We start from the raw sequence: 24,722 nt of genomic DNA on the forward strand, positions 1-24,722 counted from the left end.
CGTGAGGATAAAATGTCACGGGAGCTTGCGGCATGGAATAATTAACTGTCTGGGGACAGTTCCAAAGGCTCCATGAAGATGTGGCTTAGAAGCGAGAATACTTTGTGTAGCTGGAGAAGGTTGTTCTAGACAGAGGGAATCGTGTGGCTATTTTGTGGGAATAAGTTTTCGTAGACTTTAAAGCAGGGTATGCTGGAGGCAGGGAAAGGAGAGGGCTTGAGTGAGGAGACAGGGCACAGGAGGACCAGCTGGGCGGCCAGTGCAGTACTGTGGACTGACAATGGGGGATGAGGTGAGGGCAGCCAGGATGCAAGAGCAGAGGCTGGATTCAGGAGGCTGGATAGACAGTGAGAGCTGGACTGGGAGCGATGGGGCAGGAGTCTCGGTGGGGATGGGGTTCCAGCTTGGGGACCGTGCAGGTGGTGATGCTATTACCCAAGCTGGGGAAGAGGGAATACCAAGGAGTACAAGCTAAGAGACCCCTCGGCAGGATGAACTGAGCCGGCACAGATGGGCACTGCAGACGGTATTTTAATGCCCAAGTCAGCTTTTTTCCCCGATAACGTTTAAAAACATTATGTTTCAGATGGTTGATTTGGCTGGCCAACATGGAAATGTCCTGCTGTCAGGTAGATGAAGGGTGGCTTAAGTCTCCCCATTCAGACAGAAGCAAGCTCTATGAATTGATGCCCATGTCGAAGGCAGCACTTTCTGGCTAATTCTCTGATTTAGAGCCCTACTCCGAGTGGAGGGCTCTGCAGCCCGTCCCTTCTCTAGAAAAATGCTCAGACCACCATAAGGGTGGTCGTCAGATGGCATGTCATAGCTTGCTTCAGACACTGATGATTCTGCAATGATAAGTTTAGATAAGTTTAGAAAAATCAGTCCGTAACTCAGCTCAAGTGGGTTGACTTAAATATTTAAGTTTTACAATATTAAAGTCCTTACAAAGCACCAGGAATTTTGCATTCATGATTTCCCATCCTTGTAATAACTCAGCAGGGCAGGTGGCGTTATCCTCACTCTGCAGGTGGGGAAACAGGCTGAGAGGGCCTAAGTCTCATACTGAGGGTGGCACAGTGAAGTTGGGGAGCTGGTCCATTCCGAGGGTTAGCGGAGCACCAGGCCCCCGTCTCTGTGTGGAGTGTACTTGCTGCCTACAGATGGCTCTGATCACAGCCTTTCTATTACCAGATCTCAAGAGTTCTTTCATCAGGCCATTTTGTCAGTGACAAAATTGTAGCTAGTATTTTCAACGTGATTGATATTCTACTGGTACTTGAAATAACGAGGAATGATGGCTGGGCCTTCAATTTATTTTTCTTCCTCAGTTACTATAACAGCTGAGGTAAGGGGTGTTAAACTGGCTTAATTGGGTTGCCATCATAACTAATGGCTTGATTTTATCCAAACTAGCATCTTTTAAGTAGAATTAATCTAAATAATTTTACTACATCCCCTAAGCAGTCTTGGTTGATCTACACAAAGAGGCATCTTTTTGAAGTTCAGATCTCTGTCATCCCCAGTCTGGGGGCCATTGTTATCCTGTAGTTTAGCAGTCATTTCACTATGGGGCCAAATAACTTTTTTTCTCTTTTAATCGATTTAAAAGTATTTTGCACAATATTTCAATTTAGAATCAGTCTGCATTATCAGAACGTCTATTATATAGGAGACGGAGGGAAAAGACAGGTTAGGACCTGATATATCTTAGCTTATGAAAAATTATTATCTTAGTCTATTCCATTTTAGTTTTACAGCTGTTATGCTTGGTTCTCTATCTGGGTCTTCTTGGTAACCCACAGCACCTTTTTCACCGACAGACTCAAACATACTTTATACAAGTTGCTAAGTTGTGAAAACGTGCTGCTGAATTTAGTGATAATTGGGCTTGTTTTTATGCTATCGTTCCCTTATTCTTTTAAGTGAAAATAGATGGGGATGTGATACTTGATAATCACATAAAGGCTTCATATGGATGCTAGAGACAGTACGCATTTCCTGGTTCAAACTATTTCGTATGCACCAAGCCTTAGTAAGAATGAAGAGGGATAATTTTTTTCTTTTTTCTTTAAACTCTCTGCATAGCCTGGGTGCTGGGAGCAAGGGCACTTGAACTTCCTGAAGCAAATATCTGTCTTTGGCATTTGGAGTCACAATTTAGAACTTCTCTGAGGGCATAAGAGCCATTCAATAACAATCATGGAACGCTGAACCCTATACAATTTCAGAACAGGAGGAGGAGTGAAAGATGAGGTTACAGGTGAGAAGGGGGTAGGAAGACCAGCCTGATAGAATCCTGAGCAGAAGGCAGTAAGCCAAGAAGCACCAGCTGGCTATGCCTTTCTGCCCATGACAATCTCCAGTGGGATTCCAGAACTCTTACAAGAAACTGCTTGTGGCAGTTTTTGGCCCACATAAGACAGTGAGACTAACTTGACCTTTCTGGCGATTACCTGAGCAGCAACGATAATCACACTGGGATTTGACCGGTGTTACTTGCTGCTGCTTTGCCCCCCTGTCAGCACATCCCCAAAGGGATGCCACCTGACTGCATTTCTGAATGTCGTCTCTCCATCTTGGTATTTTCCTTAACAGTCTTTATTTTTTTTTCCCCCTTTCTTAACACATGCCAGAAATTCTGTGTTCGTTTAAGTCTTTAATGAAGGAGTTCCTGCACTCTGAAGGCACTAGTCTGGACCACATAAGGTAAGTGATGATATTTGTTTCTAAAGGTAAACTGCTCGCCAACACGGAAGGTCACACCATATTGATCTGTAGGATGAAAGGCTTTACTGTGTCAATCATTCAAGCACAGCCATTTCTGCTTTAGCAAAACAAAAGCATTTCCCTTATAATAAAACAATGTTGTTAGGTAATTAATAGCTCATTAAAACCGGTAACAGTCTACGAAAAGTGCCTTGTACATCCTTGAGTGTCCTGTGGGTTACAACCTAGCCTCTATCTGTAGGGAGTGATTAGTGTCTTTCCCTCCCCGAATCATCCATAACCCGGGCATGATCAATATCACTGTGAAGCGCGATTCTGGAATCTATATAGACTTGCTTTGGGGCCCCCCACAAGCAAACAGGTCCAAAGAATTTTTAATTTCTATTAACTCAGAACAGATTTCCAGCCCTGTACCTGACTATCTTTTTACATTCCTCCATTCTGATATCACAGTTTCTAGTCTCTAAGAGGTGCCTAAAAAGTATATTCTCTTTCTGTGCTGCCTTACCATTGTTCTGAACTGAATAAGTAGAGCTGTGTGTAGGAGTTATGATGGGGTCACTTCGCTTTTTGCCAAGTGTTACAGGGACTGCAGAGCGCATGCTTCACCTCGTTCACTCTGCAGACATCCTGTCATTCACCCCTCCGGGAAGTTCTGCCACCCGCCCCCACCACCCCCACCCCCCAGCAGCTGGGGATTGTCCTTCCTTAGATGACAAGATGCTGAGAGTCTAGCTTTAGGGTAACAGATACTTAGAGAGCACATGAGTGGTCACAGACTCCTGGGGAAGGCACAGTGGACCAGGGACACGCTCTCTGTGTAGCCATATATATATTTTTTCTTAAGTTGTATTGAAATACAGAAACTTTCATGTTTCCACAAATACACAGCTTGAAGAAATTTCACAATCTGAACACACCCCTGTAGTTAGCCCAGTATATACAAGATCAAGAAGCTCCTCCACAGTTCCTTAAAATGCTAAAATAGAGCTACTGTATGATCCTGCAATCCCACTCCTGGGCATATATCTGGAGAAAACCATAATTCAAAAAGACACATGGCACCCCAATGTTCACTGCAGCACTATTTACAGTGGCCAGGACATGGAAGCAACCTAAATGTCCGTCAACAGATGAATGGATAAAGAAGATGTGGTACATATTTACAATGGAGTATTACTCAGCCATAAAAGGAATGAAATAATGCCATTTGCAGCAACATGGATGGACCTAGAGATGATCATACTAAGTGAAGTCAGACAGAGAAGACAAACTTCATATGATATCATTCATATGTGGAATCTAATTTTAAAAAATGATACAAATGAACTTATTTACAAAACAGAAAGAGGCTTACAGCCAAAAATAATAAATAAATAAATAAATAAATAAATAAATATCTGCAAGCCTCAACTGTAACAAACTTATGGTTATGAAAGGGGAAAGCAAGGGGAGGGATAAATGAGGAGCTTGGGATTAACATACAGACACTATCATATATGAAACACATAAACAACAAGGAGTTACTATATAACACAGGGAACTACACTTAATATTTTGAAATGACCTATAAGGGAAAAGAATCTGAAAAATAATATATATATTCTTTTATAGCTATATATATAGTTACTTACAACATTGTATATCAACTATACTTCAATAAAAAAAAGAGCCCTTCCACAACGTAATCTGGAAGCATGGATTAGTTTCGCCTGTTTGACCTTCATATAAATGGAATCATTCCATATGTGATCTTCTGCCTCAGCCTGCTTTTTGCTCAATGTTATGTTTGCAGGATTCATTCATGTTGCTGTGAATAGCTGCACATCATTCATTCTCAGCGCTGTATAGACCCAATTGTGTGAATGTTCCACCATTTATTTATTCTACTTTTGTTGGGCATTTGGATAGTTTCCAGTTTTGAGCTATCATGAATAGTGCTGTTATTTACATTCTGGCACAGGTTCTGGTGAACAGATACACACGTTTCCGTTGGATGTAGAGCTAGGCATGTAATTCCTGGATCATAGGGGATGCATATGTTCACCCTTAGTTGATACTTGCAGTTTCCAGAGTGGTTGTACCAGTTTACACTTCTCGCAGCTGGATATGAGAGTTCTAATGATTTCATATCCTTGCCAACACTTGGCATTTTCCATCTTTTCAGTTCAGTCATTTTGAAGGTGTGCTGAGTACTAAATTTCATTGCATTTCCTCGATCAATTTGTATTTTAGTTTGTATTTGGATAGTTTAATTTTTATTTCCTTGGTGAATGAAGTTGAGCATCTCGTCATATGTTTATTGGCATTTGTATATCCTCTGCTGTGAACACCTGTTCAAGTCCCTTACCCATTCCTCTTTGAGTGGTGCCTTTTGCATATAGATTGTAGGATTCCTTTATAATATAAATACCTCCTACTTTGTGAGTTACCTTTTTACATTCTTGATGGTATAATCTGATGAACTGAAGTTCTTAATTTTAATATAATCTATCATTTTTTCCCTTTTGTCATTAGTACTTTTGTGTCCTGTTTAAAAAACTTTGCCTATGCCAAGGACATCAATATGTTCTAATATGTTTTTCTCTAAAAGATGTATTATTTTACCTTCCATATTTTGACCTGTAACATATTTAGAATTGGTTATTATATATGGTATAAGAGAGAGGTCAGGATAATTCTTTTCATGTGTGTCCCATTAACCCAGCACTATTTATTGAAAAGACCATGCTTTCTCATCTGCACTACCATGTTGTCCTTGTCGTAACCAGGGAGTGTATATGTGTGGATCTGTTTCTGAACTCTCTATTCTATTTCACTGGTCAGTTTTTTCTATCTTTGAGCAAACACCACACAGTTTGAATTATTATAGTTTTCTTCTTTTAAAAAATTAATTAATTAATTAATTAATTAATTAATTAATTAATTATTGGCTGTGTTGGGTCTTTCTTGTTGCACGCAGGCTTTCTCTAGTTGCGGCAACCGGGGGCTGCTCTTCGTTGCGGTGCGCAGGCTTCTCATTGCAGTGGCTTCTCTCGTTGCGGAGCATGGGCTCTAGGCCTGTGAGCTTCAGTAGTTGTGGCGCACAGGCTTAGTTGCTCTGCGGCATGCGGGATCTTCCCGGACCAGGGCTTGAACCCATGTCCCCTGCACTGCAGGCGGATTCTTAACCACTGCAGCACCAGGGAAGTCCCTGAATTATTACAGTTTTCTAATAGGTCTGGATATATGGTAGTGTCAGTCTTCCAACTTATTCTTCAGGATTTCCTTGGCTATTTTAAGCCCCTCGTATTTCCATATGAATTTTATAATCTGTTTCTTCCCCTTCTTCTCAAAACAAAAACCTGGGATATTGCTTGGTATTGCATTGAATCCTTTAGGTCCATTTGGAGAGAACTGACATTTTAATAGCATTGAGTCTCCTAATCCACAGATATGGTATAGGTCTCTATTTACACAGCATTAAAAACTCTTAGTAGTGTTCTGTAGTTTTCAATATAGTCTTTGTGCTGTGTCCTCACGTGGTGAAGGAAGTCTCTGGTATCTCTTCTATAAGGGAATTAATCCCATTCATGAAGGCTTCCATCCCCATGAACCTCCCAAAGGCCCTACCTCCAAATACCAGCACACTGGGGGTTAGATTTCAACATGTGAATTTTGGGGTGGACACAAACATTCAGTCTATAGCATCAGCCATCCCATCCTCCAATCCCTCATACCTTCAAAATCTGGCAAATGTCTTAAAGAGAGAATGGCTGTGTGTTTAAGGTAAGTTTCTTGCTTTGTTAGGTCTTTGTTTCAGTGAGACCCCAGGAGATTTTATTCTGCCCTTTAAAAGGCATTTATCTATAACCATGTGCTTAAGAGCCCTCAAGTTTTCACTTTGTCACACCAGCCACATGACCGTTACAAGTGTTTCTCATTTATTTCTTTCCATCCTGGGCCCTGCCTGGGTCAGGCCTGATCCTCACCCAGAATCTAAAATAGCCCCAGAGAGAAAAAAGTGGCTGGTGGCCCTACACTCTTTTTAGAATGGTTCTTTCTTCTTTCCTATTTTAGTTTTTAGTTGAGGCTTCATTGTTTCTGCAGCTCTCTGATGCCTTTACAATTAAGATTTTTGTAATCTATCCAGATTTTTCTAGTTTTTGCAGTGGGGACATTGGTCTACTACATCCTACCATAAAGTTCCCATGGCCATATATTTTATTGACATGTTTTGGCATAAATTCCTGAGTGACTCCTTGTTTGGAGAAAATCAATTTATTTTGCTTTAGCTTTCCTCGTGTTGTATGACAAAAATTCCTTATTCTTTCATTCCATCAAACACACTGAATTTCTATAAAATGAATAAAATCAAATGCTTACTTTGTATAACACTGAGCCATCAGTTAGTACTATTAACTTTGGCCTAACAGCACTTACTGTTGGTTTTTCCTGGTTAACCACAATATCTAGAGATAAGTTTTCAGTGAGTGACAAAAACGAGCCTTTAAACAAAAGTTACTCTGATTTATGAGGTCTTTGAAAATTTATTCTCTTTTTGTGCTAAGTCTTTTGAGCCTTATTCAAGATTATCACCTCTAATGATGGTTCTACATAGTAATGCCAATTTGTTTTTTATTTATCATTCCATCTTCAGGGACATTTCTATCCTTTGGAAACATCTGTGACACCAGATTTGAATTTCCTTGTCCGATATTAGTATTAACAGAGTTAGATAAGAAATAGATTTCAAACTGCATTATTTCTTGAAGACCATTCTCGGCTGTATTCTTTCCTGTCTATAACCCCACTGGGGTGGGACTGACATTTATTGAACACTTAATATTGCTTCTGATGGAGAGTGTAGAGGGCACAGCACTTCATTTTCTCACGACAACCTCATAAGTAGAAATTATCTTCCTCATTTTGTAGAAGTATTATAGAAACTGAGCCTCAGAATCTATAAGCAGCTTGCCCAGTCACACCTGGAGAGAAGACTCCTGTTTCCGGCAAAAATTAAAGTGTATTTCATTTCTAGTTTTTTTGATGAATAATTGCATAAAATATTTTATAAGGCAATAACTAAACTATTTGCTGGGTTTCAAACTTCCTTCATGATGTTCTTAGCTGAGAATTTTCTCTACAAATACAGATACTTTTACGTAGTACAGAACTCTGAAATCATTACTTTAGCTGATCTGTAATTGATACTTTTTGTTTGAAAAGCATTTTAAAATTCTTGGCTTTTTGTCCTCCACTGTTGATGCCCTTAGCACTCCGGTCTAGACCTATTCCTTCCACAAAACTTATCTGTTCTGATGGCGACAATCTCTTGCATTGTGACTCCCTGAGTAAAAAACCTCCTGGCCTCTATTTCAGGCCCACGTTGCAGTGTCTCATGGGATCATCTCAACATCCACCCCATAAGGACAACATGGGAACAATCCTTTGAAACCGTTCCATTTCTATTAATAGACTAGATTTCTCACTAGAAATCTTCGTATTACCATTCTCTCTTTCATACTGAGTATGGGTTGTTTTCAAAGCCTTGTTTTTTCCATCCAGATGTTTTCTACATTCATCCCTTCTAGTTTGTTTCTGTTGCCAACAGGCATACCTTGACCCCTTCAACTAAGATACCTGCTATGTCTTACAACGTTTCCCAGCTCCAGACTCACTCCACCCAAACGACTTCCACTGCTTCTCTTACCTTGATTTCTGCACAGCTTTCTAATGCCTCCTTGCCTCATGTCTCATCATGATCTGACTGATTTTCTACACCGCCACGGGGGTTATCTTTCTAAAGTACAGCGTTTATTCTCGAGGAGTTTGGTAACCAAGTCAAACTCTTCGGCATAGCATATGGAGCTTTTCTTCATCTATTTTATGATCTACTCCACATATACATGAGTGCCTGCTCTAAGTCAGGCACTGTGATAGGAGCTGGGCATTCCACACAAGACCTAGTAAGCTTATCTCTGTAAATATGGAGCCTCCAGTAATGCCGACCAATGTTTAAGTGTCTCACATAACCACCTTCTTTCAGGCTTCTAGTAGAATGCCTTCCATTTTCTCAACCTATCCTTCGTCACTCGGTTTAGAGATCCCCTCAACCAAAGAGCTCCCCGTGACCACCTCTGAGGCTGGATGAGGGGCTCCTCTGGGCTTAGTTCCAGGAGGACAGCTGTGACGGTGCATTGCCACCTTCTGTTTGCTAGCCTAACTTGCCAAGTAACTCATTAGCTCACGGAGCACACGGACAAATGTATTGGTCATCTTTGAGTCTCCAGGACCAAGCACAGTGTCTGGTCCAGCTCTCCGCTGATGAATGTCCAGGTGCTATTTCATCATGTCAGTTTCCTCCTCAAGAACATACGGGATCCTTTGGGTGCCTGCTCTATCAGATGACTTGCCCGGATTTTGAGATGTCTTGAAGATATGACTTTCCCGTATACATCCAGATAGGTTTCTACACGTTTACTCACAGTGGATGGAACCCCTCTCTTTCCTCCTCTGACCTCCCAGGCCACACTCCCTTTGAACTCTGACCCCTCTGCTCTGTGCCCTCCGGCATCCCGACCTCCTGACCCTGCCATTTATCCAAATCCTGTCTTTCAAGGCCAGACTCAAAGGCTGACTTCACTGTGAAACCTGCTCTGCCTACTGGGTGCCACACTGATCGCTCACTTCTTAGACACGTGCTCTCCTACTTGGTTTTGTGTAAGTACCCAGCCTCTGAGAATTCTGAGTTCACCCGTTATCGGGTAATGAAGGCACATACAAAGAACCCTATAAAAATATTCATTATGATATATATATAGGACTCAAAACCAAATCTTCAGCTATGAACAGCTGACTTTTAGGAATTACAGGGAGAGCAAAACTTCTTGTGTGATTGACACAGTAGACATCTTAGCTTAACATACCCGGAAACCGACTCTGATTCCCCCCATCTCAGCCAATGGCAAATCCTGTTAGCTCTGCATCCGAAATATATAAAGTATCTCCAGAATCTGATCCCTTCTCATCCCCTACTCCATTATCGGTCCAAGGCACCATCTTTCCCAGGTTGTCCTCAGTCTCCTAAGAGGTGTCCCTACCTCTGTCCTTGTCTCCTATGTCTGATCTCAACAGAGCAGCAGAATGATCATGGCACTTTGAACTCTACTCAGAACTTGGCTACGGCTTCCCATTCCAACATAAAGTGGAAGCCAAGGGTTGCAGAGAGGCCCACATGACCCTACGTGATCTGCACCCCCACCCCCTTCACGTACCGCTGCCCTCTCTGCTCCAGCCCACAGCCTCCTTGCTCTTCCCTTAGATTGCTTCAGGGGCCCCAACCCCACTTTTTTCATGTTTTTACTCAATGTCACTTCCTCAGTGAGCCTCTCAGGGATGTCTGGTTCAAACTGTAGCATCCTTTCATTTGCTATCTCTTTTTCCTGTTTCATACATAAATAGTATACTTTCTTTTTTTTCTGAATAGTATGTATTTTACTCAATTTCCTTTCGTGCTCCATGACTGTGTCAGCTGCATGAGGACAGTGATTTTTGTTTGTTCACGACTGTATCCCCAGTGTCTGGAACAGAGTCTGAGTTGTGGATATTGCATTATTAGCTTTTGAACGAACAGCGATTGTTCTGCGCTTATGAAGCTACCAGCTGAGGGGACCTGATGTCTTTCCATGGTGCATATCATAAAAGGAAAAAAGCTGAGGGAACAATTCAATTGTCAGGGTCGGTGATGTCCTCTGGGACTTCCTTTCAACTTGCATTAGGTAAAAATAACCCTCCTTGTAGATGAGAACATGACACCAAGATGAAGGACATCAATGTGGCTTCCTAGCCTTGGCGCCTACTTGAGACGGAGCACAGTGAGCTCACTGCTCTGACCCCTAACTAGACAAAGACCCAGGAATTCCAGGACTTGGGGATTTTCCTGACTCACGTGTGTTTACACATTTGCTTTCCCTGCCCCCCACCACGCTTAATTCTTCCCAAGTACACCTTTAGGTATATCAGAAGAAATGTAAAAATGTAAAAATATATTTATAACTGAAAAGTATTCACTTATTGGCATTTAAAAAATTACTCACCACTGTCGATTGCCAGGAAGAGGGCAGTGTATACGCTGTTATGGACGAATGGGGACTCGCGGTCCAGCACAGCAGTGGTGTCAACAGTCCCGTTGATGGGGTTGATATTCAGCCAGCCTGCTGGGTCCTTGTAAACAGAATACCTGAAAAAAAAAAAATCCCCAAACGACGTCAGATTACCTTCAAAATAGATTCAAGAAATATTCAAGGAGTACTGGGCACAAGCTCCCAGGTTAGCTGCCAGATAATTCTTAATGCAAATCCAAAAACATCATTATAGCACAGTTGTTCATTCAGAAAGTAATGACTGACCATTAACCCTGGGCCTTTTCTGCTTTAAATATTTTGTACATGCACCTCCTTTATTCCTCATGACAAGCCTGGGTGGAAGGAGCTCTTATCTGCCCAGCTCTCATAGAGGCAGAGTTCATGGCCTGTCTCCTGAGTCCAAGTCCAGTTTTTTTTGTTTGTTTGTTTTTGTTTTTACACCTTGGATGCATCTGGTATGCAGACTAGGCAGGAGAAGCACTGTCATGAAGGTACAGGCAAGGCACATGGACGCTTGGAGGAAGAAGTAATTATCTCTGATGGAGGGTAACCCTGGGGTCCTCACAGAGGATGCAGCATCTGAACTAAGACAGAAAGAATGGGGGGATATTGTCAGAGAATGAGAGGACAGACACGTCAGGAAAAGAGAAGAATATGAATAACATACGGAACAGAGATATCACTAAAAATGTAAGTGCCACAAGAACAAGGGTATCTGTTCACTGTCACGACCCCAGCTCCTAGAACATTACTTAGCACATATACAGCACTCAATAGATAGCTGCTGAGTGAATGTTTAGGGACCACAAGGTAGATGGTTGTGGTTGGAAAATAGCTTCTCTAGGGGAAACTGAAAGAAAACAAATTTGGAGAGACAAATTATAAAGAACCTGAACCACTGTAGTACGGGGTTTGGATTCTGGATAACGGAAACCATCAAAGAGTTTTAAAACGTTCTTCTTGTTTTTCAGGTTGTTGTAAAAGTAATACATGCTCATTGTAATAAGTTCAAACGATATAAATGTACATTAAGAAATGAAAGTCTTATGTATCAGGGAGACTGACTGAACATGACCCAGATTTCTTTGAACTGGGTAGCTTGGTGTATGTGGGACTGTCCCAGTGACACCTTGCTAGTGCTCCAGCCACGTTAGTACTTAAGCCAGAAAGATGCTTGTTGGTGTTTTTGCCATTCCCTACGCACCAGTGTTTGGAATTCAGGTCCCCGAAGAGATGTGAGAACTGTCATTTCATCAGTCTTACACAGATGCCTGAAGTTGACCGCCCCTGCCTTATACTGCCAGCTTTGGTTCTAAGAATGTTTAAAACTGGATGTAACCAAGAAGATGGCAAATCTCCGAACGAAGAGTTTGGGGCAGATTACCATCCCAGTCTTCACAGTGGAAAAGATGTCTACGTCCTAATCTCAGGAACCTGTGATGTTACCCTACATGGTAAAAACTTTGCAGGTCTAATTAAGGATCTTGAGGTGGGGAGATTGTTTTTGGATTATTGGGAGAGGAAGGGGCTAAATGGCAACCACAGGTGTCCTTATCAGAGGGAAACAGAGATTTGAGACACACAGAAGAGAAGGCCATGTGACCATAGAGGCAGAGACTGGAGTGACGCAGCCACCTGAAGCTGCAAGAGATAAGGAAGCGTTCTCCCCTAGAGCCTTCAGAGGGAGGATGGCTCTGCTGACGCCTTGATTTTGGCCCAGTGAGACTGATTTTGGACTTCTGGCCTCCAGAAGAATAAATTTCTAGCCACCAAGTTTGTAGTAATTTGTTACAGTGGCAATAGGAAATTAACACAGTAGATATAATATCCCCACTTACAGATGAGGAAACTAAGGCACAAACCACACAGATCCTAGGATCGTAAAGTCTGGACATGCACCCAGGTGGTCTGACCCCAGAGCCCATGTTCGAAACCCCCATGCTAAGCCGCTTCTCAGCAGAAGATACGCCCTGAATTTTGAGAAAAAGTTAGCTCTGAGGATAGAATCAGGGCTCCTCTAAGTGTAATGGGTCAGATTATTCATGTGTAGGAGAGACCAAGGGGTCGTCCACAAATGTGTGGCCAAGGAGACAGGGATCCACCAAGGTTCCTCGTCACCACTGACTTGGAGGTAATCTTGGACGGTTGCAGCGTGACTGTCTCCTGAGGGAGGCTGTGGTCACTGAAAGGAGGGGTGGTCAGCTGGTCCTTGAGAAGGGGACTGAGGAATAAGAAACATGGGCTGAGAACAGGCATCCAAGGAGCCTCCAGGAGCCTCTGGTTGCAACTCAGCTGCCTCACAACAGGCAGCACCGCAGTCGTGTCCCAGCCTCACCACCAGCTAAGGAGACCCTCCACTGGCTCCCAGCCTCTGCTGAAGCCTCAGCACCAACCCCCGGACGTCTTTGGGCTTCTCAGAGGCACTGACAGACCCTCTGACACAGAATTCTCATTTTAATTCACAGAGAGGCATTCCAGTTTATTTCAGCCGCTTGTGAACTTGAGTCACATGAACAGACCCAAGCATCTCTGTGCACACCAATCAAATTCAGTTTTTATACTGAAAGCAGACGGGCCAGACCTGGGGCTGCAGAGCACCACCAGGAAGAGGACCTTGCAAATGCTTCCTGGAAGGCATCGGATCCAGCCTTCAGTATTAACAGCCTCCGGGGCACAGCATCTGTTACCGTAGGCACGTCCGTGTGCCCGACACAGAGTGAGGCCAAACAATACCAAAATGTCGGAGCCTGGAGCTGAGAAAGGTTTACTGCAGGGCCATGCAAGGAGACGGGTGTCTCATGCCTTAAAAAGAAATCCAAAATCCCCAAAAGCTTTCGGCGAAGCCCTTTTACAGGAAAGGTGAGGGAGGGCCATGGTTAGCTGTTGCAGACTTCTTGGTGTCGGATCCTTCGTTCCTGAGGTCAGGTCACCGTCGGGTCACGGTGTTCCTGTAAACCTCCACCAAAACAAACGTTACTCTCTGTTCTGACAAGTAAGGGCAAGGTCCCAAGGCTCAACTTTCGCTCTCTGAGGTCCAGGCCCTGGCTGAGAGGAGGGGGTCCCCGCGGCGGCCAGTTACCCTGCCCGGGAGCATTCGTCCAGCACCCAGGCTGGGTCCTCCTGCCAGTGCCCAGGCCCGGCTGGCGGTGCCCTCAGGGCCAGGTCCCCAGACCCTGCCCAGCCGTCATCACTGAGGGAGCCAGGCACCCATGACCCAGCCGGCCCTCAGGCTTTTCATTTAACCTGGAGAGAACCATTTGTATTGGGATCAACACGAGTACACGTTGTAGCAAATACCAACCAGGTGAATTCCCAGCTCGCGACTATTGCCCTGCTTTGAGAAGAGCCCCAAACACAGAGGCGGACCTGAAGTAATGATGTGCACTGTCCTCGCAACTTAACCCTGACCTCTGGCCACCTCCTAGGGGGAGACAACTGATCTAAGCTGGGCCAACGGAGAGACTGAACGGAGAGCTGAAGCTGGTTGAAGCTGGTACCTTAACGGCAGTGTCCGTCTACTCCCGTTGCTGAGGCCTCCTCCATGGCCCTCGACCCACGGAGACCGCCGTTGCCATCAGGTCGCGGAGGTGGGGATGCGGGAGTGGTTTGCAGCTTCTTCAAGGCCTGGGCCCGGCCAGTGGGCGGCCGTGGCGAGGGCTCTGGAGCTCTGCGGGACACAGCCACCAGCTCACCGGCCGGCCCCGGGGACAAGGCCATGATGCGGAAGACCACTGCGAGGCCGACTGTTGGCAGAGTGGGACCTCTAACCGCCACGCGAAAAGTCTCGCGCTAGGTCTCGCGAATAGGACCGTGCGGCCGCTCCTCCCCTATTACACATCCATTTAATAAAATAGTATCAACACAGCAGCATGCAACGCCCAACTGAGCATTTACTAGGCGCCAGGCGCTGTTCTAAGAGCTTCCCGTATCTACTCCCCGTATCTACTTTGTCAGCCTTCTTCACATCAACCCTGTGGGGTCGGTAACATTATTCCCATTTTACACATGAGGGAACTGAGAGGATGCTGGATGCTACAGATCTTATAATTGTCTTAATTTTTTCTATTAGTAAATTACAGGCTGCAGATTTCTTAGTTTGAACTTCTGTCATTTTAAACCAACTTGTATATATAAAAAAAAACTTAAGTAGGATGTTTTATTTTTAAAAAATTTAGCACTATGACTTTTTGCCAATGAAAACGATAAATATTGAATATTATTCCAGTGCAAAACCAAACCAAACAAAACCACCAACAACAAAACCCCTCAGGGCGATAAATGCCTTTGCCAAGGTCAACAGCTAGTGTGCAGCAAGGCTGGGATTTGAACTTGGTGCCGGGGCCCTGCCCAATCATACATGTAGTCAGCATGATGGGGGAGTTAAAAGCATAGACTTTGGAGTGAAAAAGACTTGGATTCTGGCTGTGTAACCTGGGGCGAGCTAGTCTCTGTGATTCTGTTTCCTCCTCTGTTAGGTGGGACAATCCCAGTGACCTCAAGGGTGGCTGTGAGGGCAAAGTGAGGCCTGACTCCAAGTGGCTGATGTGTGTGCCGGCGGCCACTGAGTCAGGCCCAGGTGCTCTCTTTTGATGTGATCCACACCGTCCTCAGAATGTTTTGGAAATGTATGACTCAGCGAGCCCTGGGCAAACAAGGTTTTGAAGCTGAAACAGTGATGGGGAACAGATGGAGAGAATGAATGAGGCTAACGGAGGTTTTCCCACACTCCCTTGATGCCTCAATTATCATTTCCATATTTCTTCAAAACAGAAGAAATGTGTTACTCATGAGAATGAACTGCTTTAAAAACACCAGCCTTTCACTTCAATAGTAATTTACATGTACACCTGGCAAAATGCTACCTTCTAAGACCCACCCGAAATGTCTCCCCTGGGTCCCCCTGTTTGAGTTCCCCGGTTAGAAGGATTAGTCATGCCTTCCTCTAAATCCTTATAGGTTAAAATGCCTTTAAGAGCATCATATGGGCCCTATAGGTCTGCCACCTTCACCAACTTCTCAATGTCAGGATGAGGTTAAAGTTGGCTATACTACTGCATGCTTACTGTGCCTGGCTTTGTGCTAACCACTCATAGACCACATTTATTTATGTGGTTTGCAACACCCTGATGAAGTGGGTATCATCACTGTTATAAAGAAGAGACAACCAAGACTCAGAGAGGCTTAGCAACTTGCCCAAAGCAGCACAGCTAAGAAGTAGCTGAGATGGAATTAAACACAGGTGCGCCAGATTCCAGGCTCTGGATCTTAACCAGGATACTGTGTGTTTATGCCCAGGAACAGGTGTTGGTCATTCTGCATCCTCAGGGCTGAGCAGAGTGCCTGAACAGGTGGTCACCCAGTAGAGGTTACTGCACCCTTTCTCTTTCAGTTGGAACAATCAAGGAAATGGAAAATGCAAAGAAAAGTGACATTTGTTTCCCAACTTATCAGGTAACAAGTTCACAGCTGATCCAGGAGTGATTTGTGGTGGTTCAACATATTTGAAATAATGAAAAATTTAAATGGATATTTAAATATCCATATTTTATTCCTTGATTAATCAACTCAGAGTTCAGATTATAAATAAAAACTGAATGAAATAATCTAGCTTTCCACATTGGCAAAGAATGCTCTTTGATTCTCCCGTCATTTTTTTGTTTTTTGGGTTTTTTTTTGGTCTTACGCTGCTACAGTTTTGCAGAACAATGAACATGTTTGCTTCTTGAATAAGAAAAAGTTATATTCAGTAAAAAGCTTACAGATGTTCATTGGAAGCTGTCCCCTAAGAACAACGCCCAGTGCTTTAGGCCTGTACCCATCACATTTCCAGTGAAACCATGAGCTTGAGTGGTTTTACAGGATAATATTCCACTATTTTATTTTCCTTTAAAAATAATCAGGTCTCCATCGTCGTCCTATTTAATTGCATTTCTGCTGGGCCCTTTGTTTCCCTCTATTAGCTGATGTATTTTGTTTGGTGCCTCTTCCAATCGGAGACCTTAGGGAGGTCTGCCCGTGCCGCAGATCTCCTTGATGCCCACCTTCCTGTGTCTCCTCAGAACCACAGCCACGGAGAGAGGAGGACGGGGTCATTCCATTTACTGAGAATTCCCAAGTGCCCAGTGCTGGGTTTCACCGTGCCCACGCCCTCCAAAGAGCTGCATGGAAGCCCCTGGAAGTAGGTGTGATCCTCCCCAACCCTGGAGCTTTTTACCCCAGAGGGGAAAACAGCTCAACACCTATCAACCGACCTGCGCTTCCACCTCCTGGCCTATGAGCCCTTGTGTCAAATCAGCCCTTTGGACCGACTGGCCAGGCACTCTGTAAGTTTCTGCATTTTCAAAGGTGTCTTTTTAATAAACCTTTAGTGCAAAAATACTGGCGTGCAACATATTTTCTGTGCTTCTGGGCCTGAAAAATGCATATGCCTTATTAAATTGGAATTTCCAGGCAATTTATCTGTAATGTGACCTTTGCTTGTTACAGGGGAAGAAAAATTAAATTAAAAACAAGACTCATTTCAGTCTGTATGTAGCTTCACAGGAGCTGCTCGCGTGCTTGCCAAGTCTCTACCTCTTCCAGGTGTCAGCGTCGAAAGACACAGGGCAGGCTGATTAGTAGATCAGGGCAGTGGGGAGGCGGGGAGGGGGGCACCTAACCACGGTCCGGGCCTGCTTTCCTTCTGGGAAGCGGGTTTACTGTCCACAGGGTCCTGGCAGAGCAGGGAAGGAAGCTCCCAGGCCAGAGGCCCGGGCCTGGTATTGACCTGGAAGGACTTCCAAGCCAGGGGCCCAGCTCTCATGGGGGGAAACCATCAGAAATATCCCACGGGATGGCATGGATTGTAGGGAGGGCTGGTATTTTTAGACCAACATATGAGCCTAAGCGCAGCTCATTCTCAAAGCGGAGTCAGTAAGCATGGAAAAGATTATGAGAGCCTGGAAAATGAAAACAAGGAAAGGGGAAATACAGAGTGATTTTCTATTCCTACTGAAGGAAGCAAACAACCCTGTAAAACCCCAGGGAAGAAAGGAGACAGTAGGTATATACTCAGCTCCTCACTTAATTCCAGCCCAATGGGCCCCCTATGTTAGACGCAATATCTGCTTGGGTGATTCCAATCAACCATTTTATTTAAAAACAGAACTAGAAAGAATTCCCAGAAGAAGGAAATACAATGTTTTGAAATAGCTCATGTACCTATGGCTCTGAGTACAAAGGAAAGGGCATATTTCAAATCTCCTGACAAAACATACACAAGAGACTGAGGGACCAGTGGATTCCAGAATCCTAGCTCAGTTACACAGCACAGGCCGTCACAGCGTTTGTAGAAATCTGGGGGACAGCGTTCTCTCCCGCTCCTGGGGAACCAGAGCCAAAGAAAGCAGTCTTGCTAACAGGACGGACTTCTCAGGGACGGAGAGATGCCACAACCAGCAGACGTGGACAGGAAGAGCTGCTCAGATCCCTGCCATGACAACAAGCAATGCACAACCACACCTAAGGAGCTCACTTTCCACCCTGTAGTGGACAAAGGTACGTTTGGTGTGAGTCCGTTATCTCTACTCTGTCACCTGAAGGAGGAGGTGGAATCACTAGGGATTATCTTTTGCTTGGGCCACTCCAGTGCACCTGATTCTTCCTCCTATTCTACTTGCTACAGTCAATTCTTCAAAGAGCAGCCAACTGGAAATTGACCATTTTCAGTGTATATCTCATTTGGTGTAAGTTCCTGCTCAGAATCCTCCAGTAACTTCCCTCCGGGCACAGAATAAAATCCAAACTCCTGACCATGTCTCCAAGGCTTTGCCTAACTCTCCACCTGCCTTTCATCTCTCTCATTTGACTGTGTCTCTGGTACCTAGAAGAGTGCCTGGCACACACTGAGTAGCTACTCAGTTGTTGGATGAATGAATGAATGAACAAGCCTTCTTCAACATGCTTTGACTGACCCAGATCCTGGGTGACCCAGAATTCTAAAGGAATTTTGTCCCGAGGTGCCCCATGGACAGACCTCTCAAAGAGGCTACTAGACCATCTCTCTCTCTTGTTACAGCCAAACTCCCACCTACATGCTGCTTCAGACGTGCCTTCATTGGGCTCTGACCTCACCCATGCTGTCAACAAGGGGATTAGTTAGGTTAGACTGTGTGTCGGTGGTCCCGAAGATCCCCCGCCTCCGACCAGGTTCAGTAATTCACTAGGAGGACTTACAACCCTCAGGACATGGTCACACTCCTGTGGCTAAGATTTATCACAGGGAAAGGATGCAAAACAAGATCAGCCAGGGGAACAGGCACGTGGCGTAAAATCCAGAGAAATCGACCGAGTCCTCTCCCAGGGGAGTCGCACAGGATGACCTTACTTCCCCAGCAGTGAGCTGTAACAGCATGTGTGATGTGTTGTCTACCGGGAAGCCCAGTAGGGACTCAGGGCCCAGGCGTTTACTGGGGGCTGGCCGTGCAGGCACCCTCTCCCTGGCAGGAGCAAAATGGCTGACTTTCAGAAGGAAAGCAGGTGTCCGGCACAAACCGTATTTTTTGGCACAAAGCCGGAATTCAGGCACAGTGAGCCCTCCTCCCAGGTAGGGTGCTGGGAACCCTCCAGAAATCCAGCCTTCCAGGCATCAGCCAAGGGCCAACCTTGCCAGCAGGCCCTTCTGGGAACAGCAGTTTCAGGCTCTTGTCTGCATGTTCCATGATCAGAACAAGGAGACTGATGGATCAAAAGAAATTCTACTTCTTTTCAGAAATCATTTAATTCCTGGTTCTCCTGACACCATGTTAATTCTAGAGACCACATATCCAAACCCGTGAGGAAGCCAGAAATCATGAGGGGACATGTTCTGTAGGTGAGGTGATGGCTGGCTTCCACCCTCTCCCGTATACCCAATGACACGCAGATTAGGTCTTTGGTGTTTATTGCAGAAAACTCAGGCAACACAGATAAGCGAAAAGAAGAAAATTAAAAGCACCCTCACCTACCTCCAGAAATAAGCATTACTAAAATTTGGTCTACAGGCCAGACTATGTACAGATACACACATGACACATGCATGTTTTTAAAGTGACCATGCTGTTCACTCTCTCATTTTGAATAACTATTTGCTCGGTGTCTCCAGGTGCCGAGTGTGGTGCTGGGTGGGGCAGCAGTGGATTTCCTGTTTTGTTGGAACTTACACTCTGGCAGGCAGAGAGGATGTTAATTAGTAATTTACATTAGTTATTTAATTACGCTGGTGATGACTGCGGCCAAAGCAGTTTCCCCCACATAACACATCATGTTTTCTATTTTTCAGTATTGGCTTTCTGTTGTATCTAGAACTGGAAACACAAATTCATTCATCACCGAGGAGGTGCCACACCATGTGTGTACGTTATTACGTATCATCGCCCCATCAGCCTGGAAGGTAGATACTATTACCCCATTCTACAGATGAGGAAACAAAGGCTCAGACTGGGCCAGTAGCTTTTAAGTGGCAGAGCTGTGGTTCCAATACAGATTCTCTGTCTCCTGAACGCAGTCTGTATTTTTGTTTGCCTTGAGAATAGACTGTGAGGGTTGGTAATTTTTCTATGCCATTAGCTCTCCAGATCTGGCTTGTATCAGGGTTACCAGGTTGCTGAGTATGATGGGGCCTTTCTGCTTTTACCAAGTTCCCCAGGTGGTTCTGGTTTACTAAAGCTTGAGATCTACCACTCAACCCACAATGATTAAACTCGGAAAGAAACCCTAGGACTGTGTCCTGTGGGTGGGTTTTATTTAGGGGGTTAACTCAGGAACATGGCATTGGAATCTACACAAGAGTAACATTTCCTAAAAAAAAAAAAAAAAAAAATACCCAAACTATTAAGCTGATATAATACTCTTTTAAAATCCTATTTCTGTTTATAAAATTTCATACACCCTTGAGAAAGGTTTAATATAATACAGCACATGTGTGTGAATTTAATACCTTCATCACTAGAAAGTCTCAAATAATATTGTCTTAAACTGTCCTTTTGTTGGAAGGTTCATGTTGACAACTTCTAAGTCAAATTAGAGACTTAACCACTGGGACAAACTACTCAGTTATGGTGGAGATACCAATGATAACTGAGGTCTGAGAATCATTTGTTCTAAAAAATTCTTAGTCACCACCTGCTCTCACTAGTGGGAGAGAAAGGGGCGGGGCCCCAGCCAGCAGGATACTGACCTTGCTCAAGATTATTGTGACCTTCTGAGCCTGCAGAAGACACTGTCGCCCCCCGACCTGCTCCTCCGTGCATGAGTCCTGTGTGCATGGAGCCTTCCCTGCCAAGCAGAGGGGAACTGACATTTCCCGGGCACGAGCTACTTGCCGGGATCATGCTTGTCATCTCCAAACACCAGTTCACCACCTGTTCCAGGCAAGGCAGGTCTGCTGCTCACCTCTCCCAGCAAAGGTCACACCTGCTCTCTTGTTTGAGGCCATTAATCCTTTGTTATAATTTGTTGCCAGTGTCCTTACAAAGGTGCTGATAGGACCTTCTGTGACATGGCCTTGGGACTGGGCTCTTTCTAGTTTGAGCTTCATCCCCATTCTGCAAACTTATTTCCGAAGATGATTTATGAAGTCTCCCACCCAGCCTTCGAAACCTACGTGAATGCAGCAGTTATTAAAAAAGGAAGCAAAGTCCCCACAGCCCTGATTATAAATGTCTTGTAGGGTGCTCTCATTATTGACTCAGGCCAAAATGATCACAAAGAAATACGGAGAAATCTAGCAAGACAGATTCAATGTGTAAAGACACAAATTTAACAGTGTCAGAAAATCTGGGAAACTGGGACCCTGATACAGTAACTACCTATGTGGCTCTTTTCAGTAACAGGCTGAGACTTCAGATTTCTGAATCCAAGAACACATTTGTCAACTCTAGACAAGAACGTGAGTTGCTATCTTCAGTGTTGGTGAAAATATTAAACAGATGCTTTAAAAAGGAGGACACACTACGGAATTCCGAGGAGTCAACGTCCCAGGATTTGCAGGGTGTGTGAGGACGGCCGTGTGCCTGGTCCACGCGGTATGCGGTGGGTAGGTGGCCCTGGTGCGGTCAGGTGTGTGGAGCCACAGAGCTTCTGACAAGGGCGACAACGCATCTTGGGCCTCTGAGCCTCCCGCTGCCCGAGGACGCCAGCTGTTCCCTCATTCTTGCCTCCCCACCATCCACGCATCCTGCTCCCCAGACCTGAGGCCCCCAGCCCTCCACCCTCCCAGCCTTCGTTTTAGCTGCTGGTTTCTGCCGGGAATTCTGTCCCCAGCTCTCTGCTTGGCTGGCTCATTATCATTCTTCAGACCTCAGTTCAAATGTCACCTCCTTCCTACCCAGCCCATCTACGGGGCCTCTCCCATCGACTCCCCATCCCATCAGGCTGTTTGCTTTCCCACTGGCATGTGCTGTACCCTGCAGTCAGCCTGGTAATGTGGTTATGTATTGATTTACTTGTTCACTGCCCGTCTCCCCACTGGAATGTAAGTTCTACAAGAGGACAAAGGCTTGTTCACAGCTGTCCTCAGGGCCTAGTTAGGGCCCAGCTCGTGCTGCAAGTTTAGCAAGTGTTTGCTGAATAAATAAATAAGCCAGTATGGTTACATGGAGGCAGAATATAAGAAGAGTAGTCAGCCCGTCCAAAACATTTACTTTGAGCCTTGTTGTTTTATATCAAAAGTAGTATTTACAATGGACATTCCTCAATGGTCCACTGCAGCATTTAAAGTCTCCCAGGACCCTCTGGGATGGTCCACATGAGAGACTTTTACTCATTTTACATGTTTGCTGTCTAAACTCTAGAAAAGGAAAACTTATGCTTTCTGGATGAATCAACCTCTTCTAAACTGACTTCCCAGAAGACTCAAAAAGAACCCAGGGGGGCTTCCCTGGTGGCGCAGTGGTTGAGAGTCTGCCTGCCGATGCAGGGGACACGGGCTTGTGCCAAGGTCCCGGAGGATCCCACATGCCGCGGAGCGGCTGGGCCCGTGAGCCATGGCCGCTGAGCCTGTGCATCCGGAGCCTGTGCTCCGCAACGGGAGAGGCCACAACAGTGAGAGGTCCGCGTACCTCAAAAAAAAAAAAAGAACCCAGGTAATTCTTTGCACTTGTCTTGATTGCTTGGTTGTTTAAAAAGAACATCACGTATGCTTTTTGTGTCTTGACCTTTTCATCTAATTGTGATTAAAAGAACACCTCAGTTTAGCCAAGAAGGAAGAGTTGTCTCCAACGTCTCCAGTTCCTAAAACAACACTCCTAGAAGGAAATAAGTGAAAATCCCTTAAAACTCTATATATTCTTTGATCTAGAAATTCCTTTGCTAATAATTTAGCCTAAAGAAATAGTAAGGGAGCAACTTCTAAAATTTGGGAATGCTGGGTTAATAAAATCAAAGCTTCCCCTCCTTTGCAGGACTTCTCAGAGCCTTGAAAATGTAGAATCACACTGTGAATATCCAAGAAAGGGCCTCAGAACACAGCATTACTCAAACTTACTTGGCAGAGTTATTTAGCTACAAGAACGTTTCTTCCATCACTGTTCATGATAGAAAAATTAAAGAAATACCAGGTAACTGTCTATCAAAAGTGATTAGTTACCCAGATAATGAAACACCATGCAGATATTAAAAGGCATGATAGGATTTCCCTGGTGGCGCAGTGGTTAAGAATCCACTTGCCAATACAGGGGACACGGGTTCGAGCCCTGGTCTGGGAAGATCCACATGCCGCAGAGTAACTAAGCCCGTGTGCCACAACTACTGACCCTGTGCTCTAGAGCCTACGAGTCACAACTACTGAAGCCTGCACGCCTAGAGCCCGTGCTCCACAACGAGAAGCCACCGCAATGAGAAGCAGCCCTAGCAAACTGATACAATACTATATAAATATTAGGTTGAATCATAAAGTTGCCATTTTATTGGTCAAAACCCATCAAATATCAGCAGTTTCATATGGCCCAATCTAATCATAAGTACATATACAATAAAAATGACATGTCATAATTGTCCGTTTTCTGCTACTGGACAAGAGGTCTTTGAGGTCCAGGAGACACGTCTTATTTATCTTTGCTTTCTCTTCTCCCCAGGCATCCACTGGCATTTGGTAAACATTGATGACTGATGAGTAAATTACCAAGATGAGCATTTTGAATTCCTGTTCCAATAGAAGGCTTAATACGTCTCATATCAAGGCTAGTTCTCTCATTAAAAAGAATTACTGTGCACTTATCGGCAGGAGCTACTGAACTGTTTGCCAAGACCTTTTCTTCTCACTTCATAGGAATACAAATTAAATGTGTCTTTACAACACACACACACATACACACACACACACACTCACACACAGCCCAGTGTCATCCAACCCTTCTTGAGTCACACCACTCACACACACAGGCTTGTGGCATCAGAGGACAAGAGCGGGCATCTTCTCCCCAGGCTCCTGGGTGGGCACCAAGGACTTGAAGCCCAAGGTCAAGGATGGGCTGGGAGGCAGAGAGTGAGTGGTATGTGGTCCCACCGCCCCCGGTGTCCTGATCTCTCTCCTCACACACCATTTCCACTCCTGCCTCTCCAGACCACAGCCCAGGGCATCTGAGCATGTGATGCTGGGCTCTTACTCCTGCGAGGAGCTGGGGCTCCGGATATAGTCACATTTCTAAAAGCTTCTGCTATGCAAGAGAAAAAGAAAAGCACCTTCCCTTCAAATGCATGAGTCAAAATTGACACAAAATAAACTAAATCCTTGAATCGCAAAAAAATGGCCAAATCAGCAGATGCAGGAAAAGGCTGCCATTTCCTGAAACCATGTGGTTTACTCTCTGGCTCTCCCAGTGTGGACCTTTGAGCTGGGCTGTTGGCTGG

General features: G+C 44.7%; 1 protein-coding gene across 1 annotated transcript in view; it reads right to left on the reverse strand.

The window, feature by feature from the left end:
• The window catches only part of CDH13 (cadherin 13), a 1,033,476-nt gene that overhangs the window by 24,350 nt on the left and 984,404 nt on the right, over positions 1-24,722 (reverse strand). Inside the window, exon 11 of the mRNA XM_081215776.1 lies at positions 10,809-10,951. Coding sequence (XP_081071902.1) covers positions 10,809-10,951 — 143 coding nt within the window. The remainder of the gene's footprint in view (positions 1-10,808; positions 10,952-24,722) is intronic.

This window comes from Mesoplodon bidens, assembly GCF_964165515.1.
Source record: "Mesoplodon bidens genome assembly, chromosome: 18".
NCBI lineage: Eukaryota > Metazoa > Chordata > Mammalia > Artiodactyla > Ziphiidae > Mesoplodon > Mesoplodon bidens.